The sequence below is a fragment of the Littorina saxatilis genome, linkage group LG9, assembly GCF_037325665.1.
Source record: "Littorina saxatilis isolate snail1 linkage group LG9, US_GU_Lsax_2.0, whole genome shotgun sequence".
NCBI classification, from domain to species: domain Eukaryota; kingdom Metazoa; phylum Mollusca; class Gastropoda; order Littorinimorpha; family Littorinidae; genus Littorina; species Littorina saxatilis.
Window position 1 is genome coordinate 33,569,237 of NC_090253.1, and position 22,605 is coordinate 33,591,841.

The following is a 22,605-nucleotide window of genomic DNA, read 5'->3' on the forward strand; positions in this document are numbered from 1 at the left end:
CGGACGCCCTTTCAGTCCTTCAGGCCCTAGAGAACGACAAACTCCCACAGCTGGCCAAAGCATTACAGATGGTCAGACAAACCAGAAGAGTTGTCCTCCAGTGGATACCAGCACACTGTGGGATACCAGGAAATGAAATGGCAGATGAGCTGGCGAAAGAAGGAGCCGTGGAAGACCAACCTGAAAACAGTGTCAGCTTTGGTGAGCACAAGACAATCATCAAGGCATTGATGAGGCCAAGGACAAACAGAGATGACTACCACACAATGTCCAGAGAGCAGCAAGTCAACCTCATCAGGCTGCGTACTGGCCACAACAGGCTCAATGCTCACATGAACCGAAAGTTCAAGCTGGCGCCATCACCAACCTGTGCCTGCGGTCAAGAAGACCAAACAGCGGAACACATCTTACAGCGATGTCCCTTACTAGATGAGGAACGAAAAGAAGTGTGGCCGTCACCAACTCCCTTGCAGACCAAACTATACGGCAGTCGACAGGAGTTGGAGAAAACGACATTTATCACCAGTGCTGGACTGATCGTGTAACCTCTGCGAACGCCAAGAAGAAGAAGAAGAAGTTTGCTTTTTCTGCCACCTGCTATAACGCAAGAAGCTGAAGCACTTCATGGCGCCTGTAGAAAATCCGGGGCGTCTAGCTGAGATCGCGATTAGCGGGATGGGACTCGAGTGTTAAATTGCATGCCTGACTAGATTGCAGAAGACTGAAGCGCAGTTTAAGCACTTGATTGGCGCCTGTGGCCACCCGGACCGTCTAGCAGAGATCGCAATTAGCTGGACTCGAGTGTTCAACTGCACGCCTGACTGGCCATACTGACTGGTCAGTCACTTAACCTCTATAGGCACGTGGCCAATTTGACGATACCGATCGTGGCATGAAAGTTCTTGACTGAGTGGGGCATGTGCGCGTGAAAGGTTTGTTTTTCTTTTGTTCGCAGGTCTCGATCAACCCGTAATGTACACAACCTGAAAACACACACACACGTAGAACACTATTTGGAGAGACTGAGGGAGAGAAAGAGAGAGAGACTGATAAGATGAAATGACAATTTACTGCATGATGAAAGGCCATCGTATCCAGAGAGAGATAGCGTGGTTATGATAGAACATTTTTTCATGATCTGTACAAATTTTTTTTTTTCTTTTTTTTAAAGGTTGGTCCTGTTTTTTGGGGGGTCCAAGAGGTCTCCGCGATATAGCCGAATTCGCGATTTAGTGGACCGCAAGTTAGTGGAAGTCTGCTGTATATATAGATATACATATATGTATGTTATATATGTTAAAGTTATGGATTTGTATCTTCCTTCTCACACAACCCATCATTTCAGCTACCAGGGATTTAGGATTTTACATGGTCTTTCTTCAACTTAGACACATACCAAAATTTATCTGTCTGGCTACTTTTTGTACAGAGTGGGAATTTTTTTACCATTCATTTTGTAACTGACACGTAGTGTCAACATGCAAAATACAGAGCTGCCAACTGCTTTTCGCAACAGCATGCTACATTTTAAGAGCAATTGCTATGCCATTATCTAAGATTGCTACTCTTAAACAAATAAACACAAGCATCCTCTTTTTTTGTGAGTCCTGGTACTCATTTTTGCTTCCCACTTCTTGTAGCGGTCACAACATGGGTCATAAAACATTGTGTACACTGAAAAGTGGCACTGCAAATACTCTCTAATGGGCATTTTATGTTCCTGCATTCTTATGAAACTTTATTAAAAATATCTATTCTTGTGCAAGATGGCATAAATGCGGATGTGGTAATACATTTAAGAAAATGCTATACTTAAACACCATTTGCTTCACTAAAAATTCAAAAAAAAATCTAAATTGCTACACTTGAGGATTCATAAGGGTTGGCAGGTCTGAAAGAGAAAAAAAAAATAAAGAAAAAGCCCACTCTGTTTGTTTCGTGTTACACTGAGAGGATAGTCTGAATATGTGAAAGAGGCTGGATGAATCAGTGATTGTTTACATGATTGCTCACTTTCTGTGTTGACATGATAAAAAAAGATGTTAATAAAATAATCTCAGATTATTTACCACGAGTTCACAACTTGACTCACCCGAGTAATCGGGAGTCTTAGAAATGGCTAGTTTTAGGCCAGCCGGCCATATGTTGACCCCCCAAAAATAATGTTGGGCTTTTTCTCTGATGATGTAAAGCTTGAGCTTCGCAACTTTGCCCCATGACCCCGGTTTGGTTGACCCTCGTCAAATTTTTTGGTCACAGTGGGGTCATGTTGAATTCATAAAAACTAAATGTTGAGGTTATTTCAATGCTTTTGAAGCTACAGCTTTGAAGCTTTGCAGTCTTCTAGGGTTTGAATATCTCCCGACATGACTACAGTTTGGTTGATCCTCCTCTAATTTTTGGGTTGGTTTATAAAAACTTAACATTGAAGTTTTCTTGGATGTTTTTGAAGCAAAAGCCTTCAAATTTCACACACTTATAGGTGTTAAGGATCAGCAGACATGACCTTAATTTACCTTCTTTTCCTCAAATTTCTAGGTCACTACTGAAAGTGAAAAGATCTAAGATATCCTGAAAATAAGGCTTGATCTCATTAACCTTCGCCCGTCCGGGTTATCGACTACACATGGAATTCATCGTGGGGCCGTTCGGACGCATGCTTCTCATTTCCTTCTTTGAGAAACATGGATCCGCACGGCCCCACGATGTTTGTAGTCTAAATATGACCTTTTTTTACATTTAGTCAAGTTTTGACTAAATGTTTTAACGTAGAGGAGGGAATCGAGACGAGGGTCGTGGTGTGTGTGTGTGTGTGTGTGTGTGTGTGTGTGTGTGTGTGTGTGTGTGTGTGTGTGTGTGTGTGTGTGTGTGTGTGTAGAGCGATTCAGAGTAAACTACTAGACCGATCTTTATGAAATTTTTCATGAGAGTTCCTGGGTATGATATCCCCAGACGTTTTTTTCATTTTTTCGATAAATGTCTGGTGACGTCATATCCGGCATTTTGTAAAAATTGAGGCGGCACTGTCATACCCTCATTTTTCAATAAAATTGATTGAAATTTTGGCCAAGCAATCTTCGACGAAGGCCGGACTTTGGTATTGCATTTCAGCTTGGAGGCTTAAAAATTAATTAATGACTTTGGTCATTAAAAATCTGAAAATTGTAATTAAAATTATTTTTTTTATAAAACGATCCCAAATTACGTTTATCGTATTCTTCATCATTTTCTGATTCCAAAAACATAAATATGTTGTATTCGGATTAAAAACAAGCTCTGAAAATTAAAAATATAAAAATTATGATTAAAATTAAATTTCCGAAATCGATTTAAAAACAATTTCATCTTATTCCTTGTCCGTTCCTGATTCCAAAAACATATAGATATGATATGTTTGTATTAAAAACATGTTCAGAGAGTTAAAAAGAATAGAGATATAGAAAAGCGTGTTATCGTCCTCAGCGCAACCGCTACCGCGCTTTTCTGGATTGTTGTGACAGAGACATTAACATCTGCCATAAAATCTATTGTGAAAAAATGCAGTGCGTTCAGTTTCATTCTGTGAGTTCCACAGCTTGACTAAATGTAGTAATTTCGCCTTACGCGACTTGTTTTAATTACTTCTCTCTGAAATTTTAGGACATAAGAGCTTTTTAGGTGCCTGAGGCATTCTTAAAAGCTCATTAAAAAATTCCAACTAGTTTAAGAGATATTTGCAATTAAACACCCTTCTGGGTCCTCACGGACCCACGACCACTGGTGAAGTTTGGCCACACGACCCCAACCAAATGTGTCCCCAGCCTTACAGCCTTGAAGATATCAAATGACTGTGATAGACTCATTCCTGAAGAGGCTACTTATGGGTGGTCAAGGTGAGCTCGGATTTAGTGCTTTGTAATAGCAGTGAGTGCTGAGCCTTCAGTGTTTTCATTTAGAGATAATTGTTCGCTCAAGCACAAGGCAGCTAATACACATAGCAATGGTTTTATATGACATAACCTAGACATTTAAATGAGTTTATTGTGCATTAAATAGTATGTATGTTTTGTAGGCACTATCCTGAACTTTACCTATGATGCCTTTAGTGATAGATGACAGGCAGTAACACTTCTGCCAAATTATAGGTATGCAATGAAATGCCTGGACAAGAAGAGGATCAAGATGAAGGGGGGAGAAACACTGGCACTGAATGAACGCATCATGCTCTCGCTTGTCAGCACAGGGGTGAGTCTCTGAGTCTTAGAGGGTGGGAAGAAGAAAAATGTAACAGAGATGTGTCTGTGTCCGTGTCTAAATTCTAATGGATCATTTTTATAACATTCAGTCAAGTTTTGACTAAATGTTTACAGATAGTCCAGGAATCAAGACTAGGGTGGTGGTGGTGTACATGTATGGCTTTGAGGTGTGTGTGTATGTGTGTTAGTTCCCAAAAAATTAATGAACAGATCTTCATGAAACTTTACATATAACTTCTTCCAGATGATATCCCCACCGTTGTTGTTTTTTGTAAACAAATAATTTGATAGATGATGATGTCATATCTGTTTTGTTTTTTACAAAAGTTGAGGCAGCATTGTCAAAGTGATTGAAATTTTGGTCAAAAATTCTTTGACTCAAGTCTGGACTATGGGATAGAATTTCAGCTAATGTAAGCTTAAAATTTAATTTATTAGTTTGTTAATTAAAGCTGTCATTAAAAATCAAATGTTTGCAAACATAATTATTTAAAAATGATTGCATTGTGTTATTTATCATCTCCTGAATAAAAAAATATGTACATTAAAACAAAGTCAAAAATCAAGAAAATGCGTTGTATGCAAATATTAGGTCCATTGAGCTTCTGTTCTCGGCCGCTGGGTTTCAACCAGCCTATTGTTTACTAGTCTTAGTGAGAAGAAAATGTAGTGCAGTTAGTCTATTAGTGTCTTTCTGTGAGTTCCACAGATTGACTCAATGTTTTAACTTTTGCATTATGCGACTTGCTTGGGTTATACAAGTTTTTGTAGGTTTTATTTATCGATTGTGGAAGAGTTGTATTTCTCAAAGGTGAGGCAAGCTAACTATAAGGTCAGTGGGAATTACCAGTAAAAATATGCTGCTGGCGCTTTGGTGAATAATGAACTCCCAATCTGGTTTAGAAAAAGGGTGTTTATATGAAAACCTTAAATGTTCATGTTTTCTCTGATATTTTTAAAGTTAGAGCTCCATATTTGACACAATGGTAGAATTTAATAATCTTCTAAAAAGCATAAAAGTTTGGTGTACCCTCGTCAGATTTCAATGTCAGAGTGGGGTCATGTGCAGGTATAAAAAAAAAAGAGGAAAATTACCATGTTTGACTCATCTGATATGAGTAATGAGGAAAGAGTGCCCTATTACTATGTTAGCCGTGTTAGGCAGTCTGTAGAAAACAAATAAACGCTGATGTTAATTTTTTAAAATTAAATATGAGCATCCCCCCCTCATATTTAATTTAGATAAATGCTTAATACGGATGTTTTTGAAGCTTAAGCTTTCAAACTTAACACACTTCCAGGCTTTCGTGATCTCCGAGAAAAAAAAGCAATAATCTGTAAAAGAAAGTTGCCTGCACCCAATGGACAGAGAAAGTAGATAATTAAGGGGCTTTACTCTGTTACTTTAACAGAAATTGAGCACTTGTTTGTCTTCATCATTTTCATCTTGGGTTGATACTTGTTGTTAACTGCAATTTTAGTTTTTATTTCACATACTGTACCATGCCTTACAATAGCCTAGCCCAGGGGTGTTAGAGCGGTCGACCCATCTTTAAAAAAAAAATTACTGTCTGAAATACCTCGGATTCCTGAAATAGCCGAGAGTTATTATAATCCGGGCTATCACGTGACATCCGGGTATCCGCGTCTGCGCAGTCACTTTTTCCTTTGGGTCGTTTAGCAGACAAGGTCAATCCCATCTCTCAGCGTCTTCGACTTAAAAAACCCAGTGAGATCTTTCCTTTTTGGGTTTGTTAACAATAAGGTGGAGTAAGTTGGAGTTCCCCGCGAACTCCACTATCTGCTCAGCGAGAAAAGCAAAACCTAAGTGCGGCAAAGCCTAAAGCTCGGCTGCGGTATCGGTTGAACACATGCTTTCTCTATCGCCTGAGCCGACTGAAAAGTCAATTTAAAAACAAATCGTGACTGTGTTGGTGCGCTCACCTGGTGAGTGGGGAACCGTGCCCGTTAGTCTTCACAGCCCGGAGATAGCTATGTTGAGTGCTCGCTGCCTTTGGAAGGGGAGGGGTGGGGGGGGGGGGGGGGTCTCAGGTTCCGATTCTCTGGGAGGCTTGGCAGTTCCTTACCCTGCACTGCTTACCGGGACTTCTCCCCATGCCTGGAGTTTGTTCCGGGGGAGGAATGTTTTGGCCTTAATGCTTGTACAGATCACCGTAGCCAGCAGTCTAGCACTCGAGAGTTTCGTGAACTGAGACCTGTCACCTGAAATCAGGCCAGGCGAGAGAGGTACGGGTCCCCCCCCGGATATGACTCTCGTCAACAGCAGGGATGGTAGTTTTTCCATCTCAGACGGATTTCCGTCCCAGGAAGCGATGTCATCTCATACTGGGGTATGTGGCATCTTAGTTGCTATCTATTTGAACATTCTTTTACTTCTTAAAATCGTTTATTTAACGTCTCAAAAACATTGGCGACATTTGTCTTAGATTAAAAACACACACAGGCGCGCACACAAACTTTCCCTTTATGTACAGTGTGTCACCACCCTCCCATCCCCCGCACACTCTCGCTCATCTAATTAAAAGTCGTACTGAGAGATACTTGGATATAAAAGGGTATTCTTAAGATGTTCTTATGAAAATATGAAGTAGCTATGAAAAGCAATGGCGTTAGTTTCAGTATTATATCTTCATATCCATGCACCAAGCGGGTGCATATGTAAACGTCTAGCGATAAGTTTGGGAGCTTGCCACCCAAGGTCTTGATTACAAGTTAAAAGATATCTTAATTTTTCATTTGGGGTATTTGCAGACCTGTTTACCAGTACGATTTGGGCGTATTTTGTACGCCAAATTATTATCGGTACGACAATACGCGACACACACACAAAATACGACTAAGAAAAAGTCTAGAATACGTTTTCCAGTGTTGGTGTGCTGATTACGGGATGGTACAACTGATACCGGTTTCGGTCCAAGGGAGATAACCCTGACAGCGAGTCTTCAGCTGTGGAAACCTCGTTCAGTTGTTGGCACGTGCGATCATCTGGACAATCGTTGCAAAATGAAGCGGAAAAATTTGCCAGTTTCGGATGACTGTACCAAGTCTAAACAGCAGAAGCAGCAAATTTTCTGGGAGAAATATAAGAAAGAGCCAGGAATTGTGGGAAAAAGTCATGCACACTGCAAGTATTGTAAATCAGATTTCTCCGTTGCCCATGCTGGGAAATATGACATCGAACGACACTGCAGTTCCAAAACTCACCTGGACAAGGTTGCTGCAAAGAAATCCGCTGAAAGCTAGCAAAGAATTATGAAGTTAATTCCCGCAAAGCAAATCCTGCCAGAAGAAAAGGCTGTAGTCCGTGCTGAAGCAATGTTTTCTGAGATGTTGTAAAAATGAACTTGCCACTGTCAACCGCAGATGTTATTTCACGAACTTCATATCTGTTTGGAAGACACTGGTTATAATGCTACCAACTGATAGGTAAATAAAATTGTTTTATCCCTGTTGTATTGGAAGGAGTTAAATTCTGAAGGTGTTCACAAGACATGCTATTCTTACACAAACACTGTTGCACCCATAAGGCTTTGCTTGCAAAGTACACCAACTTTTTGAAAAATACACTCAACCTTTTGGGAAAGTACTCTTGCCTCGGGTTTAGGGTAAACAGGTCTGTATTTGGCAGGATACTTTGCTTCAAGTTTATAAACTGAGTCAGGGGCCGAAAGTAGCATGATTTCAATTCACACTCCAACATTTGAACATCTAGGTCAGCCACTTCTTTTTATACCCATCTTACAGGGATTCAATGGTAGAGAAAATTTGCATTCCTGATCTATGATATATATTTTGCTTCAGATATATTGAGTCCTTTAGAAAGTTAGCAAATGAAACAAACTTACGGTACTTGAAACATATTTCTCTTTTAACCCCTTGACTTCCGGAACTATTTGAGGATATTGGTAAAAAAAGAGTGTTTTGATTTGAGAGTGCATAAAAACTGTTAGGATAACAGTAGGGGAAAGAAACATATATGTATGTGTAGGTATATGATTGGAGATTCCAATAATACCACAAATTACTCAAAAGGGGCAGACAATGTTTTACGCAAGGGGCGGATAATCCAATTTATTCAGTTTATTAGTGAAAATATAGACAAAATGCTATTTTATGCTTGTAAATATTAAAAATATCCAGTCAAAACTAATGTAGACATTTTTATTGGCCTTTTGTCAGCATAGTTGAATGATTTTAGTTTTGAGATATGCCTTATTCATTTTTTTTGTTTTTGCAACAGGTTAGCCATAATATGAGATTTTTGACGATATTTCTAAAAATAGGGTGTGTTGAATTGAGATTGCATAAAAACTGTTAGGACAACAGTAGAGGAAAGAAACATCTATGTATATAGAATACTCACGAGGAAATGTTGGATCTTCCTGACGAGAATTATCAACTGTGTCGGTTCTTTTCCTACCTGTCCCACCCCTCCCACCCCTGCCTTGTCCCCTTCTGCCACGCCCCCTTCCACGCGACGTGGATGGTTGTACAAAATCATCATTATCACTCTCACTTTCGTCACTTTCAATTTCCCTTTCATTTTGAACAATGTCTCCTTCGCCTCCCACCACATTTTCATCTTCACTTTCATCTCCATTGCCGGGAATATCCATCAAAATACGAACAGCTTCCTCAACAGTATAGCGCCGATTCGCCATGTTAGAGAATCGAACCAAAGATGTCCAGAAAAACGCAATAAAATCCGTCAAAATCAATCGAATTCACTCAAAACAGCACCCACATGGAGGCAGACATCTTGGCTATCGAAAACGAGGCAACTGCGGACTCTCGGTTGTTTCCCCTGAGTAACAGGGCGTCCGACTGCTGTGAGGGTCCGACCGCGCTTAAATGCGCGGTCGGAAGCGAAAGGCTTAATTCAAGCTATGATTCAACAATGTGTGAGATTTGCTCGAAGAGGAAACCATCATAACTTTCTATTTTGAGATCGTACTGTTGTTGTGTGGTCCGTGTGACCTCTTCAGCTCCGCATTTATCGGTCATGTCATCTTCATCATGTTTTACCAGTTTAATGTTTGGTTTTCAGTGACCACGGTCTTTTTTCCTCCTTTGCTTATTTGCTTAGAAACAAAAGGAAAACTATTTCTTATGTAAGACTTCTTACCTGTGTTCGTGTTTAAAGAAACACAACGAAACTGCAGTTTATTTTCTGAGTGACTTGCTATACAATGTTCAATGACAGACTAAAAGGACCGAAAATCCATGTCAGCATATAAAAAACCGACAAAGAATAAATGATCATTCCTGAACTCGTTATTGAACATGGTTGGATGACGACCAGATCGTGTACTGGTAGAGAGAGAGAGAGAGAGAGAGAGAGATTGGATTGGATTGGATTGGATTGGATTGGATTGGATTGGATTGGATTGAATTGAATTGAATTGAGATTTAAGGCTACGCCTTTTCTTACAATCTGTCCTTGGGACGCATTATAGACACACAATTATGTAGTTAAAAAATTAAAGATTAAAAAGTTAAAAAGTTAACCAACAAAAGGAGGTCGGAAAACGTGATAATAAAGATGACGATGATGATGATGACGATGATGATGATGATAATGATGATGATGAAGATGAGGCATGAAGAGCATACATATGTGGTTATTCATAAAATCAAATGCATACTATGCAGGTAATTATAAATATAAGCTGGTAGCAATCGAACATGTAGCAATAGTGTAACAAAAATATGTTCAGAATATACAATGCAGAGAGAGAGAGAGAGAGAGAGAGAGAGGTACCTTAGGACACGCCTCAAATGGCAACGAATATACTCTGCAATTCCCGTCAAAATCGATGCGGTCGTTTCGGATCCTATTGTAATCATACCCACCACACAAACGTACACACATAAACAGCAACCAGCTTTATACATCAGATTAGCTGTACCCGTTTTTTTTTCGAAAACCTTTACGGCAATTTGCTTGAACAGTCAGTTCTTATTTATTTCTTTTTGTGTCATAAAAGATACGCTCATCACATGTAATTATTACACATACACACGCACAATCATACACATATACACATACTCACGCACAAACATACATATACACATACAGACACCCACACACACAATCACACACATACGAATATACACGCACACGCACCGGCACGGTTGGCCTAGTGGTAAGGCGTCCGCCCCGGGATCGGGAGGTCGTGGGTTCGAACCCCGGCCGGGTCATACCTAAGACTTTAAAATTGGCAATCTAGTGTCTGCTCCGCCTGGCGTCTGGCATTATGGGGTTAGTGCTAGGACTGGTTGGTCCGGTGTCAGAATAATGTGACTGGGTGAGACATGAAGCCTGTGCTGCGACTTCTGTCTTGTGTGTGGCACACGTTATATGTCAAAGCAGCACCGCCCTGATATGGCCCTTATGGGTCGGCTGGGCGTTAAGCAAACAGACAAACAAACAAACACACACACGCATACTCATACACAGATACAGACACATACACACACACACACACACACCTGCAAACACAGAAACGAACACGCACTCACAACCACGCACAAAGAATGAAAGATTCTTGGCAAGCATAGTAACCGAGACTTGTAATAGGTGGAACGTCTTGGACCAGAAACATGGACTTTCTTTTACGTGTTCCGTGACGTTATTGTAGGTTTGACGTCATAATGACACAGGAGCGAAAGAAAAAGACGAAGGACACGAGGGCAAGCAAACTCATTTGTTTTAGGGGATCATGAAAACAGGGGGAGGTAAGGCCCGGAAGATAAGAGTTACGGAACTTGTTCGCAATCGTCACTACGCTGTGCATTGATCAGTGTCGGATCCTTTTAAAGAAGATGTAATACAAGGGAGGTGACTGTTATTTTCTGTGTTCGTCTAAACTTTTTGTTAGCATGGCGATTTTCCTTTAATTAGGTAAAAAAAAATTTGAATCAAAGACAAAACTAGGTGATGAAATCAAATACCTTCAAGTTAACAAGATTTTTAATTAATCTTCAATTTTAAGTTTTTGTTTAAGCGAGGAGAGGCTTCTAAATCCCTTCTTGAAATGTGTTTACCACTTGTTTTTGTAGACCTCATGGCAAGAGTGATGCAACCAAACACCTTCAAGAATAGAGGTTTTGATTTTGTGCATTTTTGCTGTTTTCAATTTTAAAGCCAGTAGAGGCTCAAACAGCCCCTCTTGAAATGCTACAATTAATTTTCAGCTGGGTGGTTACAAATACCTGTAAGTACAAGATTGTTCATATTATGCATCTCCAAAAAGCTTATGTTTGTTCTAAGATTTAGAGTCAGGAGAGGCCACCTAAACCCTCCCCAGAGCTGCAAACTGCTACAATTTCGGCGTAGCATGCTACGATTTTGCAGTAATTGTTACGCTAAGCCAAAAACTGCTACGCTCAAGCAAAAAATGACAGGCAAGCAAAATGTTCACTTATTGCTGGACAATCAACAATGAACATAGTGCAACTAGCTGAGTACCAATGTTTGAGAACCACTCCGTTATGACTGATCCAGGTTGTCCACGTGACTTGCTTAGCCAATCGTGAATTTTGTTGCAAGCATTTGCCTTTCCGGTGACTCTCTGGGCCAATCGCGAATTTGATCAGAATGCGCAATGCACTTGTAAAGTCATAAGCTTAGTCCGCAGATTTTAAATTGATGCTTGCACAGTGTTTGAAATGGAAATGGGAGGCAGAATAAAACGGAGGGAACGTAAGGGTAGTGAAGATAATGGTGCAGATTCCACGCCAATGCAAGGGAATCATTTTCAAGATTTTTGCCAAAGAATTTGACGGACTTTGCGTGTATGGGTAATGTTTAACTCTGTTTAGCGTTGTAACTTCGTAGAGCTATCACTGTCTCAGAATCCACGGGTCGGAATCCACTGCGATTTAAGCCTCCAATTTTGCAGAACCTGCTCTTGTAAGCATTCGTAGATACCGGGGAAAGTTATGGAATGAACTGTACTGATGCCTTTCATTTACGTTGGTTTTTAGAAGGAAAACATGCTTTTTCGTTGGCATAAATGCGGGTGTGCGATTCAAATTTACGATTATGCTAGTGCTATGCTTAAACACCAATTGCGTAAAAGTTCCAAAATGCTACTCTTTGGGCTTCACAGGGGTTGGCAGCTTTGCCTCCCTAAAATGCTAAAGTTAATTTTCGGCTGGGGGGAGCTGCCCCCTAGACCCCCCAACAAGGCTGCCAGGGCTTGAGCAGCCGCCGGACCCCAACCTTCCAAAATGTTCAGTCCTGGCAAAATTTTGGGCTCCCACCCATGCAACGGACAGTTTTGGTAGACTTCATGTCTACGGTGCCGCTAGTTTGCATACTAATTGTAGACCCCATTGCAAGAGTCAGATGACAGATTCTCATGCCGCTAGCCTACCTCTCAAATTTGTATGTACAGTAAAACCTGTCAAATAAGGACACCCTTGGGACCAGACAAAAGTGTCCTTATTCTGCAGGTGTCCTTATTAGACAGGTGCAAGTAAACGCGACAAAGTCAAGTTGAGAGAGAGAGAGAGAGAGTACTGCACATGTACATGTACATTTATAAGAAAAACAGAAGCTGTTTAGATTAAATAGAGAAACATTTAATATTGACTGTTGTAAAACAAGTTTAAAAGCTTTTTATCATATCAACTGTATAAATTTAAATTGTTAAAAAGTTACTGGATCTCATTCATACAACACATTCACATTCACTTCATTCTGCACTCATCAGCTTTTGAAAGAATTTGTCCAGCGTTGTCTGAGTGGACCATTGATGGCAATGTGATTCGCACGTTTGGTTGAAAACCACTCGAACACGGCGTCATTTAGCTCTTCGTATTCGGTTGTCTTCTTCGAAACCCATTTCTGGTCAGCACGTCCGTCTCAGTCCCGATTCCCACAACTTCATTATTTTTTCCCGATCGACGCTGATTTTCGAAATCTGCGTTCTCCCACACCCAAGCTCTTGTGCAATCGTTCGGCATGATTTCCCACTTTCCAGTTGTTTGACAACATTTATCCTTTGTTCTAAAGTCAGCGCATTTCTTCCTTTTCTTGAATTTGAATTTCTTGCTGCCATCTTGTTAAACACGAATCACTCTTTCGAAGAGAAGATACATTCACTCATACACTTTCACTTCCGTTCCGCCGAACACGTTCCACGCGTTGGATTGGCTGCCTTGGAACTCTAGCAGCCAATCAAATGCGTCGACTTAAAACACTCACCAAGATCAACTGATCGATTTATCGTCTTCTTCGTCGATCGAACTTCCCAGCTTGCTGTGGATGTCCGTATTTAGCAGGTATATGACTTATTATGGACCCAAAATACGTGTCCGCGTCCGTAATGCCGAGGTGGCCGTAACGTACAGGTGTTTTACAGTGTAAAGCAGTCCGTGCCGAGACTGACTGTCCGTATTCTGCGAGTGTCCGCTAAGTCCAGTGACCGTATTTGACAGTTTTCACTGTATCAGAAACCTCCCTTAATATTCATGACACAGCTCATTCACCGGATATAGATGGTTCCTTGATCCAACTGACCTGTAGTCTCTTGGACTGGAGAATTAAACCATCTTCTAATCCGAATCAACCTGAGCATAGCATCTATGGCATGGCTCACTGGAATTGGATTATCACTATCAGCTTTGCAGAACTTTGCCAACTGTTTGTTTTATATGAGGTTTTTATATATTTTATTCTTGTTTTCATAAACAATGTCGAGTAAATTATTCAAATTATTTTCTCCACGTTTAGTGAACTGTTTTTCATACAGATTATTGGTACATTTTAATCTTAGCCAATATCCGCAATTCATCATGAGTTTCCTCGTATGGTTATTTCCCTTGTTTTGACAAACCTTAGTTACAGATGTTATCCATCCTTCCACTACTTCTACACCTGCATAACAGCCTGTCTGCTGCTTGTGCAGTAATATCAACACTGAATAAAGTTCTTTTGCTACATCCTCCAAAGGTGTTATCAGGTGGGCATATCCGGCATTGGTAGTACATGTATGAGGAATGACTTAGCTCCTCGACTCAAGGAGGTTCGGCACGCACCTCTGTGCATTCCCAAACGATACTCGCCCTTTCAGGGAGACCGTCCTAATGAGGAGGAAGAGCGCATCCCTTTATTCTAATAAAGGTCACTGCACTCAGCATTCGACACCTCCGAGTCCCGTGAGCTGGACGCTCAATCCCCCTATGCCCACCTCATTCAAGCTGGGCTTAGGAGGACGAGTCTGCCTTGACTGGCCTGTATTCCCGGCTTCGTTGGTGAAAGGCTACAGTCAGTGCCTCAGCCTATCTAGCAGAATTCCAAGCCAAAATTCTGCTACGGCTGTGAGGGTCGATTCTGGCCCTCAAGCTGTCGACTCACACCCGGGATCGGTGTAGACCGAGCTTCCTAACTCTCGGCACACACCGGCTCTCCTTTTTCTCCCCTCCCCTCAGAGCGGGAAGATACTGACTCCTTTACTCGGACTTCAGCCCCAGCTGGGAGATTCTCCCAAGCAGGGCTTGGGTCTGCAAACATTCACAGGGACTGGGCTTCATCAGAACGGGGTGTAAGTGGATTCTTTCAACCTACCCTCACCCTCATGGACAGGTTTTGCAGGAGTCAAAGGAGAGCTGTCAGGCCTTACACTCAAGACTCCAAGCAAACAACCATAACATGTTAAAATCACCGGTGCTCTTCCGATCACCGGGGTTAAGGAATGATGGGCCCATTAAGTACTTGGACGGGAACCGCCTAGGTACATCAGGTGGTGTTGGCTACAGCCTTGAGTAGTACTTTGTGCTCCAGAATCGTCTCCAAGAGTTTAGGGCACTCTGCCCTACCCTTACACGATTCCATACTTTTTCTAAAGGGGAGTAGGATGAAAGTTCAGCAGAGATTTCCACCAAGAAAAAATGACTGCGCAGGCGCGGATACCGGGATGTCATATGATAGCTTGAATTATAATAACTCAGCTTTTTCCGGAATTCGAGGTATTTTAGACAGTTATCTTTTTTTTAAATGATGGGTCGATCGTTCTAACTCTGTAAGGTATGGTAAGTATGCATATCAAAACTAGATTTAAGAAAAAAAATCTCAATTTTGTTGTGACATTTGGATCAATTTTGTGTCAATAAGTCAGATGTGAATGGTCTCTTGAACATTATTTTATGAAGCTGGAATAGCATTTAAAAAAGAAGTAAATTGAGGTGGGGGGTGGCCGTAATAATACAGTGGAATCCTCCTTTTAAGACCTACAAAAAAAATCTGAGAAAATCATTTCTTAAAAAAGGAGTCTTAAAATGACTCGTCTTTTAAAGTTTAATTTATGATTAGAAAATCTGAGAAAACTGGGTCTTGAATGGGCGGAAGGTTTAATCGGGTACTGGGGTGTCTTAAAAAGGAGGGAGTGGGGGGGGGGGGGGGGGAAGAAAGGAAGGAGTCTTCTATTGGATGGGGAGGGGGGGAGGGTCTTAAAGGGGAGGGAGTACATCTCATTTTGGGGGAGAGGGGGAGGCGTCTTAAAAGGGGGGTTCCGCTGTAATGGGAAATGTTGAAGGAGAGTTGTGTAAGCATTTGCTTTTCTTGTTATATTTTAGATGCAAAATGCTGTGTGAACTCTTAAAAAAATATAACTTCCACAGGCCATAAAATGCTTACAAGAGCTATTTCTGAACATCATGTATTCCTCCTGCTATTAGATATGTTTTTGTTTTGTTTTGCTTTCATTTGTTTTTTTACACACACACACACAAGCTCGCTTGCTCGCCCCTCACTCACTCACTCACTCACTCACTTTTCTCTCTCTTTTGGTAGACTCTCTGCCTCTCATTGCCCCCCTCCCCAACTCCCTCCCCCATCTCTTCTTTCTATTTTAGCAGGACAGACTATGCTTTGCTTTTGTAGCATCTTAAGTGTTTTAGGGACATTTTTGTTGAACAGGAAGGTAGCCCATTCATCGTGTGCATGACCTACGCATTTCAAACTCCAGAGAAGCTGTGCTTCATCCTGGATCTGATGAATGGTGGTGACCTGCACTATCATCTGTCCCAGCATGGAGTCTTCACAGAAAAAGAAGTCCGCTTTTATGCTGCTGAAGTCATGCTGGGTCTGGAGCACATGCACAGTCGCTTTGTTGTCTACAGAGACCTTAAGGTAGGATGTTTATATGTTACTTATTACTTGTATGACCCTTTCATGTTATACCGCCCTGATATGGCCCTTCGTGGTCGGCTGGGCGTTAAGCAAACAAACAAACAAACTTTCATGTTATGAAAGACCCAGATCCTTAGTGTTGAAGTATGATTTCAGGGATGTCGTTGGCAGTTGGACATAGTCTGATTAACTGGCTTAAATGTCAAATACACATCGCCACATCCCGCTCAGATGTCAGTACAGTGGTACATCTGTCTAACGACTTTGAAAATGTAACTGAAATTCGGTCGTTATATGGAGGGGTCGTAACATGGAGGATTGGTTTATGTCCGGGTCCGTCAATGATCCGGAATCACACGGGCGTTTTGATTGATGCCGCCCATAAAGTAATGTTATTCTTTCCTTAAACGATTATGGTAAACAGTTTTCTATTGAATTATTGACCCACACATAGTTTTCTTACTTGTTTAATCAAGTCCCACAACTACTCAGGTTTGCAAATAAACACACTGAGGTCGAACGAAAGCAGGCGGTCCAAAAGCATGCACATCGATCTCAATACCAGATACTAATCATAGTCAGAATACGATACCCTGCAAAGATTTGGTTAAAAACAAAGAAAAGTGACCCAAACGCAAGGTTCAAAAACGTACAAGTCTTTGCAAACGTAAAGAACAGCGGCAGTGTGTTGAAACTGATCTAAAATTGTAGCGAAAAGCGTCAGTTTTCACGATGAAACTTTGACTCGCTCATTCAAGGGACATAACTGCACTCCGGACTGTCCACAGTGTTGAGTAATTTAGGAGACTACACTACTCACCTTCAAACTTCACTGACGGGATTCTGATGAGAGTTTATTGATTCAAATGAAGGCGTGGTTGTATATCGCGTCACTCAGTCACGGATCGGGGGAAAACAAAAAACAGTTCCTGATTTCGAAACAATGTTCGTCAGCCATTGTTTTTAGCAAGACTGAAAACATGCGCACGAGCTTCACTGACGTACATCGCAAAATGTCATGACGTCACCACAACTTTCGGTTTTAGTTCGATGTGCGGGTTGCTTTTATGACGTTTCTGTAACTTTGCCTGTTTATAAGGTAGGAGTTCCTGCACAGTTCTTTGCAAAATGAAGCAGATATCTGGCAGATGACCTTGATCTAGTCAAAATAAAGTAATGACCTGGCATAGAAATGAAAAACCATGGCTTCAGCCGTTTGCGTGCCGAAATGATGTTGTACACGTTCCGGATTTCAGCACGTGTTTGTGTCCGTATCGCGTACTGACTCGACAGGAGATTACAAGTTCACCAAACCTGTGATAATTTTGGGAAAAGTCGTAAGTCCACGTATGGACGGTCGTATATCATATCAGAGAGGTGGGCGTAATATGGAGGTGAGAAATACTAAGACAAAGAAGGAGAAAAAATCCGTCAAAGAAAAGTCGGTCGTAATATTGAGGGACCCGTAAAAGAGAGGGGTTGTAAAGGGAAGGTACCACTGTATCACAAACGGTAGCAGGCAGACACATTTTCATTTGCAGCGGTCAAAACGCTGACACTGTGTTCAGACTTTGACTTTGGTCAGAATCTTTGCATGCTCAAGAGCACAACTCTACGTTTTCTCATTCCAACTTCAACGCGTGTTGTTGAACCACACAGAGCAACACATATTTCAACAAGAACTGTTCCAATGCATTGGTAACTGCTCAGATAGTATGGTCAGTCACCTTTTTTGCTTGTAGCACATTGAGTCGTTCTAAAGTAAACAAATAAAACCAACTAACTCAAAACATTTTTGTTTACTCTAAGCTGTCAGTCAACAGCCATTTCTTAATTTAGCTCATAAATTTATTGGGGGATTTTTTGTCTAGCAAGACATACTAGGGAAGCAAATGTGCCATTGATTTTGTGTAAACCTTGTTTCTTTCAACTTAGTGATTTCTTTTTCAATCAAAGTTCAATAACACAAGTAGTGTGAAGCAATATCAAAACTTTTAGTCAATCTGTTGGTAACATTGTAAACGCGGGATAAGTACAGTAGTACCTGCCATATCCGGTCACCCATTAGTCATTGCAAAGGTGACCGCAAATATCAGGTGGCCGTTCATTACAGGCCCCCTCCTCCTCAAAAAAAACCCCCAAAACACGATCAAGTTTTCATGAAGAAAAGAAAGCGATCATCCACGAGCCGCCGATTCATTGTCTCTGTTAGTTTTGCTTTCGTTTATACATCTTAATTATTTGCGTGTTTAACTCGATCTATAAATATAAAATAAATATAAATAATTAAAATATAAATAATCATAAATATTAAGCTATTGTTTCGTATGTTTCTATGTGTGTTGTTTGGATTATTATATATGTATTTGAGTGTCAGATAAACAAGTGTTTCAAACTCACATCAGCTGTGATCGATCCGGAAGTGACTGCCGTAAATGTACATGTATGCGCATGTCAGTATTTACAGTTTGCGCATGCGTAAGTATTCATGTCGTCTGTCGTCTGTGCACACAACACACACACACACAACGGCTGGATATTAATGATTCAAGCACTTTAAGACTGACTGACTGACTGAACAAATTCTTGACGGGCTTGCAAAGGCTTCAAATAATCACTCAACAATCACTCACGTCTTCATTCACACCTCATTCGCACACGTACGAAACAAACAAACACAAACACGCAGCGATCGCTCACCCCACTCCAATGTAAACAAAAACAATCTTGAGTTTAACTCGTCAGGTTTATTAACAGGCGATACATGTGTTAACAGTTATAGAAAGTGGACAGGTGCTGATTTCTAACGGCCAGATAGCAGGTGGGAGGTGGGTGGGCGGGGAGAGCCACAGGCGCTCGCCCGCGAAAGTGACAAGTGGCCGTTAAGTGGCCGCTCCTGTCGAGTAAGAGGGGCACCTTAGGGCAAAAATCAGTGACCGTTGACCGCGTCAGACAGGTTAACGGCCATTAAGAGTCAATTATAGAAGGAAAACTCATTAGTCATGGGAAAGCTGGCCGCTCCGGGCAGGTTCACGCCCACGAAAGGGCCGGAAATGGAAGGGACCACTGTAATCATCGAAAATTCGAAGACCGAGGCGGGTGGAGCTAGTTATATTTTTGGATTCAGGCAAGTATACAGAATACAATGCGATAACGTTTGAATCTGTTATTACAATTTCAGTGAGATTTTTATTGACTCACATGCGAAGCAAAAGTGAGTCTATGTACTCACCCGAGTCGTCCGTCCGTCCGTCCGGAAAACTTTAACGTTGGATATTTCTTGGACACTATTCAGTCTATCAGTACCAAATTTGGCAAGATGGTGTATGATGACAAGGCCCCAAAAAACATACATAGCATCTTGACCTTGCTTCAAGGTCAAGGTTGCAGGGGCCATAAATGTTGTCTAAAAAACAGCTATTTTTCCCATTTTTCCCATTTTCTCTGAAATTTTTGAGATTCAATACCTCACCTATATATTATATATAGGGCAAAGTAAGCCCCATCTTTTGATACCAGTTTGGTTTACCTTGCTTCAAGGTCAAGGTCACAGGAGCTCTTCAAAGTTGGATTGTATACATATTTTGAAGTGACCTTGACCCTGAACTATGGAAGATAACTGTTTCAAACTTAAAAATTATGTGGGGCACATGTTATGCTTTCATCATGAGACACATTTGGTCACATATGATCAAGGTCAAGGTCACTTTGACCCTTATGAAATGTGACCAAAATAAGGTAGTGAACCACTAAAAGTGACCATATCTCATGGTAGAAAGAGCCAATAAGCACCATTGTACTTCCTATGTCTTGAATTAACAGCTTTGTGTTGCATGACCTTGGATGACCTTGACCTTGGGTCAAGATCACATGTATTTTGGTAGGAAAAATGTGTAAAGCAGTTCTTAGTGTATGATGTCATTGCTAGGTTTAGTTATTTGACCTTGACCCTCAGGGTCATGTAAAGGTCAAGGTCAAGCATGTGAGTCGTATGGGCTTTGCCCTTCTTGTTTTAAATGTAATGAACTAACTGATTAATTATAGTTTCCAAGTTAAAATGCTATTTAAAAGTCTGGACCCAGTCAAACATTGCATGACCACAATTTCAATCAATTTCATTGAATAATGAGGTCACCTTTGTGCACTCTCTACCTTTGGGAAAAAGCGGATATGACGTAATCAAAAACCATTTAAGCTGTTTTTAAATCTTCTGCTTTTGAGTAGCATGCTACTTTTGAGTAGCCTTGCTGTTCATCTTACAACTGTCTTTTGTGAACTATAGGACTGAGTGTACCATTTCGGGATCTCCTGAATTACAGGTTTTTTTAAATTTCCTTTTTTTGGTCCTTTTTACATTTAGTCAAGTTTTGACTAAACGTTTTAACATAGACAGGCAATCGAGATGAGGGTTGTGGTGGAGGTGATTTCCTGCCAGCTTTGTTGCAGTTCTTGTGTCTTGGTCTTGTTAAAATCCTCCTTCAGTTGGTTGTGCATGGTCGTTGTTTCTGCGGATGGGGACTGCTCCATGCTTTCTCTGGCTTCTGAGAGTCGCTGGTGCAGGCAGGCCAGCCTCTGACTCCAGTAAGGTTTGGTGGTGTTGCGAAGGCTTTCTGCATGGAGTTGGTACTTGGTCCATTTGGCTTTCTTGAAGTTCCAGCTGGCTTTCTTTCTGTGGTACTCCAGGATGGTCTTCATGTCAGCAATGGAGAGGGTGATGGGTAAGTGGTCACTTCCTCCCAGTTGGTCGTTGACAGTTCTGGTGGTCCTTTTTTCTACCTCTTCTGTGGCTATGGCAAGGTCAGGGGTTGAGCTTTTCTTCCAAGCTCTGGAGTAGTAGGATGGCTTGTCATCTGGCTGGTTGATAAGGATGAGCTGGTTGTCGGTCATCCAGTCCTGTATGTCTTCTCCTCTTGCGTCAGTACTGTCGTAGCCCCATGCTGGGGAGTGGCCGTTGAAGTCGCCAACGATGAGATGTTTCTCGTTTGGGAGCTGGATGGTGTGGAGGTCCAGCTTGGTGGTAGGTGGGCTATAGACGTTGGTGATGGAGAGTTCTTCTCCCTGCAGGAAGGTCTTGATGGTGATGTACTCAAGGTCGCCGTCTGCCGTCTGTGCCGTCATAGCTGCCGGGATGTTGTGTCGGACTAGGGTGAGAACTCCACCCTTGTGTCCGGTCGGCCGGTCCCGTCGGAAGGTGTCATAACCTCTGACGAAGAATCTGCGGTCTTCTTTCAGGTGGGTCTCCTGGATGCAGATAATGTCGATGTTATTGTCTCTCAGAAAAGCCTGTAGCTCTGGTTTCTTCTCTGGACGCCTTCTGCATTCCACTGCACAACCCTGATGGCTGTCGCTGGATGTTGAGTTCGACCAGTCGCTCTACTCTTTCTTCCCCTGGTTCCCGAGTCAACAGAGCCGCCAGTCGCTGAGGTGGACCCCCTTGAGGCTGAGGGTTCGGCACCATTCCCGCCTGGCAAAGGTCCACGGGAACGACACCATATCGAAATATCTGTCTGAATCTGAGGCATAATCCATAGTGGTGGCGTGCGAGCTCGTTTCCCATGAACTTAGTTTAGGTTCCCACACTGTGTCCGGAAACACAGTCAGCATCGCTCCGACTTCGTTGGGGGGTGGTTTGAATTCGGAGTGTCCTTCTCCTAGACTGGTTGCCTGCCATGGCTGATGAGTCCGGTCTGCCCATGGTTTGAATTCAGAGTGTCCCTCTCCTAGACCGGTTGCCTGCCATGGCTGATGAGTCCTGTCTGCCCATGGTTTTATTTACATGAGTATCCTTCTCATGCCCCTTATGACTCGAGGAGAGTTAGCTGATATTAGTCTGACCTCTCTCCGTTGACCTGTCCAGCATGCGAGACGCTACCAGAAGTTTTGACACTCCCGCTGGCATAGCTCTCGGGGTCATAGAAGTACTCCCACACCTCGTCAAGCAATCAGCCGTGTGTGGAGGACCTCAACACAAATCTGAGAAAATCAGATCTTGAAAAAGGATGCTTTCTTAAAATTTGGGTAAATTTACAGAGGTTCTGAACAAAGAATCTGAGAAAACATGGTGGGAGAGGGAGTAGTTCGGTCATGGGGTGGATATGTCTGAAAAGGGGGGGGGGGGGGGGGGGGGTCACTGTGATACATGATGAATGGTGAGTTGTATAAGCATTTGCTTTTTTGTTGAGATATCTTTTCTGGTTCATATTTTATACC

General features: G+C 41.8%; 1 protein-coding gene across 2 annotated transcripts in view; it reads left to right on the plus strand.

Moving 5' to 3' along the window:
• Positions 1 to 22,605, plus strand: part of LOC138977044 (G protein-coupled receptor kinase 3-like) — a 195,907-nt gene that overhangs the window by 61,278 nt on the left and 112,024 nt on the right. For both annotated transcript variants that reach the window (XM_070349947.1, XM_070349948.1), the window contains exons 9-10: positions 4,125 to 4,224; positions 16,183 to 16,395. In XM_070349947.1, the coding sequence (XP_070206048.1) occupies positions 4,125 to 4,224; positions 16,183 to 16,395 (313 nt within the window). The remainder of the gene's footprint in view (positions 1 to 4,124; positions 4,225 to 16,182; positions 16,396 to 22,605) is intronic.